Source organism: Conger conger, chromosome 13 (assembly GCF_963514075.1).
Source record: "Conger conger chromosome 13, fConCon1.1, whole genome shotgun sequence".
Classification (NCBI taxonomy): domain Eukaryota; kingdom Metazoa; phylum Chordata; class Actinopteri; order Anguilliformes; family Congridae; genus Conger; species Conger conger.
The window spans coordinates 10,651,551-10,661,823 of record NC_083772.1 but is presented as its reverse complement, the minus strand read 5'-3'; the positions used below and the strand labels follow the sequence as shown (position 1 = coordinate 10,661,823).

Sequence of the window (10,273 nt, the reverse complement as noted above, 5' to 3'; positions counted from 1 at the left end):
TACCTGTGGGTCATTCTTTAGGACGGCCTGTGTGTAGAGCTCTGCCACTGAGGTCACGTCTCTCCTGCTGCGCCCACCACTGCCATAGATGAGATCTCCCATCCGTAAGAGGGCTGGAGAGAGCAGCACACATACTACACCTTTAATACAGCCAACGGGAATCATGCATGGCCCTTCACAAGCAAACTACGTGTGTATACTAGACAGTATTATGCCAGATCAGTTTTTTGTTTTCTTTTGTTTTTGTAAGAGCTCTGTGTGGTTCAAATGCCCACTCGTCTTACACACTAACAATACTCTGCAGAAGATATAAAGACACACCTCCAATTGGGGAAACACCAGGCATTTAACAAATAAACATGCCACTAAACGCCTGGCGGAAAAAATTATAGTGTCATATAATCTTGAGTGAATGATATCAACACATGCAGCCGTAACTAGTTCCCTTCTAAATGGTAAATGGCAGGCATTTATATAGCGCCATTATCCAAAGCGCTGTACAATTGATGCTTCTCATTCACCCATTCACACACACACTCACACACCGATGGCGATTGGCTGCCATGCAAGGCCCCGACCAGCTAGTCAGGAGCATTTGGGGGTTGGGTGTCTTGCTCAGGGACACTTCGACACAGCCCGGGCGGGGGATCGAACCGGCAACCCTCCGACTGCCAGACGACTGCTCTTACTGCCTGAGCCATGTCGGAATGACTTACCATAAGGGGCTGAGTCCTGGCTTTGAATGGAAAGGTTGTAATATCTCCGCATGCATTCTGTGACAAAGGCTGGACTCAGCAGACCTCCCTGTGAAAAGGACAAGCAGCAGCATATGGTCAAGAATCCCATCCACTGAAACTGCAAATACAGTATCTATATCAACCAGCCTTTTTTTCAGAAAGATGCAATTAGGTAATTACAGTATCAGGTTTTGGACTATGATTATTCAGTGTAAATCATACCTCATAAACTCATCCTGTTTTCACATATTTAGCTTGATTAACAAGCATGCCAATTATGCAAACATTATGCTTAATTACTGCCATTTACCAGGCATTCGTATCCAAATCACAATGCAAACAGAGTGCAAAGATCATAGATCAAGTAGACTACTCTACAGGACATTAAACTAAGTTTTACAGACAGGAGCAAACTACCACGATAAATGCCACGAGTCTCTTTCTTTTCTTCTGGGTTTACAAAATACCACTTATACATGTGCATTTTCCTTTTTCATATCTGAGAGAGAGAGGGATATGGAGGGAGAGGGATGGAGAGAGAGAGAGAGAGAGAGATGGGGATGGGGAGTGAAACAGAGAGAGAGAGAGAGAGAGAGAGAGACTGCACATAACTCACTGGGTTGTGTTCACACAGGTATGCCACATTGAATTGGGCTCCAGCAAATCCTGCCTCGGCAGCCATCAGATAATAGATAAGAGCTGTAAACCTGTAACCACAGAAGGGAGAAGCATTCACAGTGCCTGATAATTACACACAGTGTTTCTCTCAAACGAGGCCCTTTGGTAATTCACAACCTGTCATCTCATGTGTAGCAGCAAAAGCGATTAACCTTTACAGTACAGCATACACACTCTCTGGAGTTATTGTACAGCAGTACTCTGAAGCAGACCATGTGTTTAATGACCTGGATGGTTGCATAGGTGTGTGACTTTATTAAGAAGAGGCACAAATGTTTCTGTTACCAGTCTCGTTGAAAATAGGCATCCAAGGCCTTCCGCAAGACCGCTCCAAGGTACCCATTCTGCTCAGACGCCCACTTCGCCCACCTGGGGTCAAAGGTTACATATATTTTATAGAAAATGAAAACCAATCCAAAAGATTAAAAAATAATAACAATAATTAAATCCATACTGCAATGAAATCACATTAAACTGTGAAGATTTTTCTGTGAAGACAACCAGTTACAACACATCCGATTGGTTCACATCTTACAGCACTGCATCCAATGGTAGCCTCTTGACCAGACCAGGAATCCCAATGCTCCACACCTCAGCCACTCGGATCGCTCCAACAATATGTGCTCTGTTTGCAGATCTCAGGTAATACGTATATGCCATGAACTGTAGGGATAAATAAAACATGCTTCAGACTAACATTTAACAGGCACTCAGGTTTGTCAGTCTGAAAACACATCATAGTCAAAATACTGTGAATGTGAAATGTTGAAATTTGCATTCACTACAGGTAAAGTAAGAAGGGATAGTTTTGGTGGATGGATTTTATAAAAGGCAAAGTTCCACAGAGGGTTGAACTCCGAACTCGGTGACCTCTCCCCGACCTGGCTGGCAGGTTTCCTAGGATACAGCCCTTGGGAGTGTAGGGTCCCAAGGTTAACAGCGGCTTCGCCACACCCCAGGGAGTCCGCCCGTTCCCACAGGTCCACCGCCCGCTGGTAGTCGCCCTCGAACTTCTCAAAATACCAGCCCAAAGCGGTGATCGCTGGCAAAAAATTCTGCACGAGACACACAGAGAAGAAACTCTTTACTGCGCATACGAGTAAATGGTTCTTAGCGGCTACCTTTAATATACCCATCTGGTGTGAGCCTGCGGGAAAAGGCCATTACGTAGAACTTGTTTTACCAGCTCAGCAGCTTTCTTCAGGTACATCACTGCCTTGGGAATGTCCTTCTCTACTCCTTGTCCCTAAACCAAACATATCACTTAATAATGGCGTAATAGAGCTTGTCAATTTCATCAAGTAATTAACCTTTCGACACGTCCACCAGATCTCTCATTTAGTGTAGAAGCAGTGTCCTCCCTCCCTGTCCCCACTCCCACAGTTATGTGCTGGACCAAAAGGAACAGGCAGATCGCAGGGCAGCCCCTGACCTGAAGCAGGACAATGGCGTAGTTGTACATTGAGGTGGGGTCCTGAAGCCTGGTGGCGCCCCTCTCGTAGTGCTTCACGGCGGTTTGGATGTCCGGAGACACCCCCTGCTGCCCCCAGAAGAGCATCTGAGCCACGGCTTGCTGCAGAAGAGTTCAAGAGTTCCTTTAGCAAACTGTAAACGGATCCTTTCATAACTACGTGTGTAATAATATTTATTCATGTACAATGATATTTATTCATGAGTCAAGTACGTTGATCATACGCAGAACTGGTGTCAAATCCATTTAATTCAATTGAAATTAGGAAATCAATATGGTTGTACTCCAGCTCTGGCTGTATGTGTGTAATAAGAACTAGCACAGCCATTTTGAGTCTTAAAAAAACACTGAGAGGCCGCAGGAGCCAGACAGTACCTCAGCCTCAGCAGCGCCATTCCGTGCCTGCAGTTTGAGCCAGTGGAAGAGGTCTCCGTCCTGGCTGGTTTGCTGATTCAGCACCTCCTCGTTGTTCAGGTGAATCAACTCCACAAAGGTCTGCTTTCACAACGGGACAAGCACAGACAATATATGCTCACTGTGTTTGGAGCAGACCTGGATTAAGCACTACATATTTGACAAACGGTACTTACAAATTAGACCTAAATACATTTCCTACAAAGTACTGATTACTTTTAAAAGAAAAATCAACTTTGATTGTACATTTTGGTTAGTAAAATGTTGCTCAGTATCTACAGGGGTATTTTTATATTTTATTGGAAGAGTTAGAAGTTAGCCAGAGTTTACCAAACACAGTAAGCCACATAAGCTGCTGCAGACAGCCAGGCAGGTTGGAGGGGGGGGGGGGGTGCCCCTGGAAGAGTGTTTCATCAGTATATGACCCAGATCTGGTACTCTCTCTGCCCTGACCTGATGTGGAGAGGGGTTCTGGACGTCTGAGGCCGTCTGGGAGGCGATGTTGGAGTAGTAGGCGTAAGAGAGGGGGGGGTCTGCAGGTACGCCGTGGTCGCCAAGGTGATGCAGGTGACCGAGACGTAGCAGAGCCAGTCTCCAGTCCTGCTGGGCGGCCAGTAGAGACAGCAGCCAGGCCTGCAGAGGGGACCCAGGGACCCAGGGACACAGCACTGAGGTCATGGATAGAGATATACTAATGCAGAGGCTTTTAGTTACCAACGCAATTTTCTCAATAAAACCCACACATGTGCACAGAAACACAGACATACACATGAGCACACAGACATGCAAGCACATAGGCACACACACATATACACATGCATACACACACACACACACACAGACACAGGCACACACAAGCAAACACATACACATGTACATGCCCACACAGAGACACAGGCATATGTACACACACATCCACATGCACACACACACACACACATGCACGCACACACACACACATACATCCGCATACACAAACACACAGACACACACACGCGAGCGCACACACACACAAACACACACACACACACACACACAGACACACACACACACACACACACACACACACAGACACACAGGCGCGCACCTTGTTTGTGTTTCTCCTGACTCCCAGGCCGGTGCTGTAGAGCACAGAGGACAGAAACAGGGCCCTGCGGTCCCCCAGGCAGCCCGCCTGCAGGAGGAGGGGCATGGCGCGGCTCACTCTCTCCGGCCGCCCGCCCTGTGTCAGCCTGCGCAGCGCAGTCCAGCGCAGCGCTCCACCCACCCAGGTCAGCTGACCTCTCCTGCCCTCTGAGCAAGAAAACCAAGCGAAACAAAAACTGACAAGAGTGTCAAAGCGATGAAAACACTAGCCTGGGATCTAATGGGAGAATAAAAACAAGAGATAAGCACGCTTTTGGAGTAGGTCCATTTCCTTCGCTTCATTTGATTTACGAATCGGTTTTTCTTTTCTTTCAGTGAGACTCTTTCCCTTTGCTTTCCTCGGTTCTGCTTTTTAAGCCACTGCGGGGGGCCTGTGCCAAAGTCCAAGCTTACAAAGGCCCATTTTTACAATGCATTTCATGTGTTTTCATAGTGTTTTCAGTGTACTTTTACGGCATTCAACGGCAGCAGACTGGGGTCGGAGGGGAACTGCGCAGAAAATCAGCTCTTCAGACCGAGAAAATGTGAGTTACCGCGTCTGGTGACAGCAGTGAGCGCCAGCCGGGCTGCGTGGCGTCTCCACGGGGCGACCGGGGCCTCCCAGAGCTCACACTGAGGTGGTGCGAATGAAAGAGCTCCTCTCGATAGCCAATCACTGAACACATCGGCACAGCCCCCTGAAACAACACTGACGAATCAGCACGGACACCCCACAATGCCTGTCACTCCACTATGGGTTTAGAAGGACTTCAAAATGACAATATCTTTCAGTTACTTATACACACACATGCATTAAATATCTAGACCTCTGATGCCACCTAGTGGATATATGAAGCAAGTAGTAATTTTTACATTTGTCCCACCCTGTTGTTTTTTCCTTCTTTCTTTAATCCAAAATCAGACAACTTTTGTGTCTTACCAGCTCGTTCCTGCTCTTGAATTCTTAGCAAATATCCAGTCAGTTTTGAATTAAGTTCCAGTTTAAACTCCTGACAGGAACGGAACCATCCTGCTAGTTCAGACTGCAGAATGCTGACCTCATTCACCTACGCAAAAGCAAAGAAGAAATAACACAAACATTCATCAGCCACTCAGCAGACAAACTACACTGTCGAACCAAAACATTTATTCACATGAATGTTCTGCATTTCTTGCTCTATATTTCTTCACATGGATATTCTAATCCATACCTGTCCTGTCAGACAGACAGTTTTAAATAATCAATAATCTGGAGGATTTTCACAAGTTTAGAAGGTAAAAGTACTGTAAATTATAATTTCATCCATGTCCAACCACACTCACTGGTCTATTTACTTTGCACTTTGGATACTGTATTTTTGCGACCACTAACAATAAAAACAATAAATCTATTATTCTGCAAGTCTGTGAATAAGTTATTTGAGTGTAGAACTTTTTTATTGCAACATACCTTGTTCAAAAAAGGCACTCTGTTACGATAGTACATGGTTGGCCCATAGAAGCCTTCAACCCCTGTCACAAACTGACCACCTCCCAGCACGAAATAGCCATCCGTATCATCCAGCATTACTGCCTCCTTGAAGCTGGGGAAGACAATACAGCTTACGTTAGCAATAAGCATGAGCACAGTTAAATGCTACTGAGACAGTGACACAATTTCTGTTGTTTTGCACCCTGCACATGATTAAAAATAAAATATTGAATATGAGGTTAAAATGCAGTGTTCATTTTCACCCATATTTTTCTCCTTTAAAACGGGGCAGGATTAGGTATGAAATCAAAAAATGGTGAATTAGACCACCAAGTATGTAACCAGAGATACAAGACATGGAAGGTTATACAATTAAACAGATATAGTGTAGGTTATTTAACTAACCAATGTACTGTATGAGACTAACCCAATTATTAATGGGAATAATAATGAGTTAATTCATTATGCATTTTAAATGTATATTATACATGTTTTGATTTGTTGTTATTACAGTATACTAGGTTTAGTTGTATTTCATGTAAAGCACATTGAGCTGCAGTTGTTGTATGAAATGTGCAATCCAAATAGAATTTGATTGATTGATTGATTGATTGATGGAGAACTATGTATGTAATTTCTGTCATTTCTGAAATGCATGGTTGAAAGCCTCTGGTAGGCTGGGGAGATAGCAACCTTGAGCCATCTCTGTGCTCCCTTCATGCCAATGTACAGGAGATAATGTGGAGTTTACTGCATAGGAAAGGGAGTTATACGCCCTTTTTACCTCAGACATTCACAGAACACTGCACAGCACAGCCTGGCACGGCACTTCTAACACATGATCTGCTGATTCTCATGAGATATGACAATTACGAGAATATTATGACAGGACTATGAGAGAAACTCCCTAAAGCTTAGTTACAGATGTAGTGCTTATGATACTCCATGACCTGGGAGAAAAGGAAACCAGGGCCAGATTTGGATTCAACGTCCGGATTTGATGATGGCTGCTCTGTAAAACTGATGATATAACATTTCCATGATCATTTAATTGATTCTTTGTAATTCTGTTTAATCGGAGCCTTATAATTTGATTAAACTCATTTTTATTTACCAAGAGTCTTTCCCAAGTTCTTCTGGCTTACTACTGGATCAGTTTGCAATTTTGACAACACACATTGTGTCAATACTTTTGCATGCAATGGTATTTCCAGCAGTGAATACTGACTCACATGTGATAAGCTGACCAGGCAGAATCCCGCTGGTCTCCAACACAGACTGCACTGACGTTAGCCTGAAGGACAGACAGAAAGAAATACGTGATTGGCCAGCTCAGTTGTCACTCAGCTGACTGACGAATGATGCGCCTGGGTACTGACCACCCTGCCCAGCAGCTCCACGGTGAGGCGGCACCACTGGTGAAGAGGCAGCTGGAAGTGGCTCAAGAAGGCCATGGACTCCCCACTCACGCCATCCACTTGGATATGGAGCTGACCTGCACGAGAGACTTCTGTCACACACTGCACTATTATTATTATTATTATTATTATTATTATTATTAATTATAATAATTTTATACAAACAAAAATATTATCCACATTTCTTACTGCAACTATGCTACGATTACTACTTCTACTACTACTACTACTACTACTACTACTAATAATAATAATAATAATATAAAGTGTCAATTATGAGTCCTTCTATCTCAAAGTTTTATACATAATAGTATACTCATCAAAAGCAAAAGCACTAATCTCACAGTAATTCTAAATTAATAAACATTTGCTTAGGCAAACCATTTCAAAGCGGCCACATAGCATTTGCCCTCAGTTCTAGAGCAACGTGCGTACAGCAACTGCCTGGGAACAGGCAGGCTGGTCATCCTTCACCAGAGCACACATCTACCTGAGCTTGTGAGGAACACAGCAGGGGAAGCATAGACATTCTGGGCGTTGATATGATACAGCACTCCACATAGCTTATGCCTACAGGGCTGAGTGAGGAACAGCCACGGTGAGAACACACACCTAGATACGAACACAGACACACAAAGTAGAGTCTGATCACCATTACACCTCCACCACCCCATCACAACCTGCTGTTTCAGCAGTTAAACCCCTTCAATGTGACATGTGCAGATGACGCTATCCTGACAGAGCCCACGGGGAATCCTACCAGGGAGAGAAGACAGCTTTCACCCTGGCATGCTCCAGGACCTTGTTGCCATAGTGACTCAGAGTCCTGGTGATGCCAAAGGTCTCCCCAGTCGAAGCATACAGAGCAGACAGGAAGTGGACGACCTCTGAGCAGGAGAAAGATTTTTTTAAATTCAAGAGCAATGCCTTTACAATTGCTGGGTGAAGTAGGCTTAGTAGTTTCAAAATGCAATAATCTAAGCGCACGAACGGTATTTCGTTTTTTAAAAGAAAAAAATAAAATAAATAGAAGGGGAATCGAGGATGCCAGTCTCTGGCTACCTTGTTCCGCAGGGCAACGAGGAATTGAGTCTCTGCGGATCCTCCAGAGCGTCTCCGCGTCCCAGGACGGGCATAGCTGATGTTGCTTCAGAGGGCGACTATAGGGATGGAGCGGCTGCAGCAGAACCAGGGATCGAGCCAGAGCATCTCCGTACTCATCGGGGGAAGCGTCCCCAACAACCCATGCCCGGAGCATGCCGCTGAGCACCCACTCGGTGTCCGGAATCTCCCAGTCTGCCCGGTAAACCAGCCAGTCCGGGAAGTGTAAGATCAGGCTCCGGATTCGGGGAAGGCCTGGCTCGCAGCTCCAGAGTCTCCTGAAGACGGACCTGGCAGATTCGGCGTCCGACGAGACAAGCGCCTCCAGGTGCACCACGGCAGAATTCGAGCAAGAGTAACGGACATGTAGCTGGTATCTGGATACTACCTCCGTGGGTGGGTTAAGAAAGGTCACACCATCAAAGCCATTTTGATAGAGGGACTCACTCAACGCGTAACTCTGTATCTGATTTGAGAGGAGACAGGCCTTCATTAAAAAAAGTGTAGTTATCCTATAACCTATTTTCGGAAACATAACTTCAACATATTGTTTCAACAATGAAACAGATGCGGGCCTTTGAAATTAAAACGTTAAATGGTTTAGACTACTCACCAATACTTTGTGGTAGATTAGCAGAAGCATACACCTGTCCAATATCGGATTCTTCATGATGTTAAGAATAAAATTAATCCTTAATCATTAATGCCGATTGGTTTATGGCCAAAAACAATATAACCCTATCCACTGATAGCTACATTGCACATACCCACTGCGTATTTCTTTAGGGATAAAGACCAAGCAGCAGAACAGTCCGAAGGTAATTTAAAGAGTAGGATATTGCTCAGGCTAAAACCGGAATGATATCCTGCTTTGTCCAAGCCCCTTTAATAAATAAAGAAATGTAGACGAACTCCACCTGTCCAAAGACGTACGCGTCACTGCGCCTCGGATACTGTGAATGAACGATTTTGCATGATTCTTAAAGTAGCCCAGGCTACACATTTTTCCATCAAAGTGAAGTGAATACAATTTTCCCTGTTCCACTTAGGCGTCGGTGTGGCTACGCAGACTACCTGTAGATTTTAGCCTATACTTCTGCAGTAGGTAGGCTACACCCCGTTTACCAATGTCAACATCCCGTTGGAAAGGACTGTTTAAATATGTGGCTGTAGTCCCATAGCTCATTAAATAAACAGGCCTTATATAAAACATGCACAAATATAAGCGAGACAAATATTTTAGTATTTTACAAAGGCTAATGTGGCTATAGGCTGATATCCCCTTTGTTCAACTAAGTGCTGGTTTGGAGAATATCAGAGTAGAAAGAATGAGAAGAGACTATGAGGAAAGACAGAGGACAGCTCGATGGTAGCCACCAGGGGGCGGGTGGAAACACACCGTCTCTTCCTCCAGAATCTGCGTTTTGCGTCTGTATTCCTTTCAGGGGTCACGGAATATTCACAAGATAATAATACACTTTACCCGGCAGTTACACAGAGGCTGTATGCAACGGTGGCGTGACACAGATGCAGCTCAAGGTACGTTTAGTTCTGAACCAGATGTTTAGTAAAGAAGTCCAAAAAAAGCATTTATCGTTCAAAATAGTTTATTGCTTTCATGCAGGAGTGACTTAAAGTCTAGAACATCACAGAAGTTGCAAAACGTTTTTCTGTACAAAGATATGTTTTCATTAATAGAGGCTGAAAGGGAGAAACAAGAGAGAACAAAGAATCTGGGGGAGAGGAGGGGTTGAAAAGGCTGCTGCTGACTCCCCTCCCTCTTCCCCAAACAGGCGTTTCAGCTGGTAACATGCATTTTGAGAGAGATAAAGAGAGAGAGAGGTTCACAGGGAACAGA

General features: G+C 44.6%; 1 protein-coding gene across 1 annotated transcript in view; it reads right to left on the bottom strand.

Annotated features, from left to right (window-relative positions):
• si:dkey-24p1.6 (protein sel-1 homolog 3) overlaps positions 1-9,447 on the bottom strand; it is an 11,043-nt gene extending 1,596 nt beyond the window's left edge. Inside the window, exons 1-20 of the mRNA XM_061218009.1 lie at positions 9,029-9,447; positions 8,377-8,881; positions 8,075-8,201; positions 7,805-7,926; positions 7,276-7,391; positions 7,129-7,190; positions 5,876-6,008; positions 5,366-5,492; positions 4,980-5,123; positions 4,388-4,593; positions 3,754-3,933; positions 3,262-3,381; positions 2,848-2,988; positions 2,599-2,661; positions 2,297-2,470; positions 1,951-2,078; positions 1,701-1,784; positions 1,354-1,444; positions 717-804; positions 4-113 (exon numbers count right to left, since the gene is read on the bottom strand). Coding sequence (XP_061073993.1) covers positions 4-113; positions 717-804; positions 1,354-1,444; positions 1,701-1,784; positions 1,951-2,078; positions 2,297-2,470; positions 2,599-2,661; positions 2,848-2,988; positions 3,262-3,381; positions 3,754-3,933; positions 4,388-4,593; positions 4,980-5,123; positions 5,366-5,492; positions 5,876-6,008; positions 7,129-7,190; positions 7,276-7,391; positions 7,805-7,926; positions 8,075-8,201; positions 8,377-8,881; positions 9,029-9,085 — 2,778 coding nt within the window. The 5' untranslated portion in view covers positions 9,086-9,447. The remainder of the gene's footprint in view (positions 1-3; positions 114-716; positions 805-1,353; positions 1,445-1,700; positions 1,785-1,950; positions 2,079-2,296; positions 2,471-2,598; positions 2,662-2,847; positions 2,989-3,261; positions 3,382-3,753; positions 3,934-4,387; positions 4,594-4,979; positions 5,124-5,365; positions 5,493-5,875; positions 6,009-7,128; positions 7,191-7,275; positions 7,392-7,804; positions 7,927-8,074; positions 8,202-8,376; positions 8,882-9,028) is intronic.
• Positions 9,448-10,273: the final 826 nt, after the last annotated feature.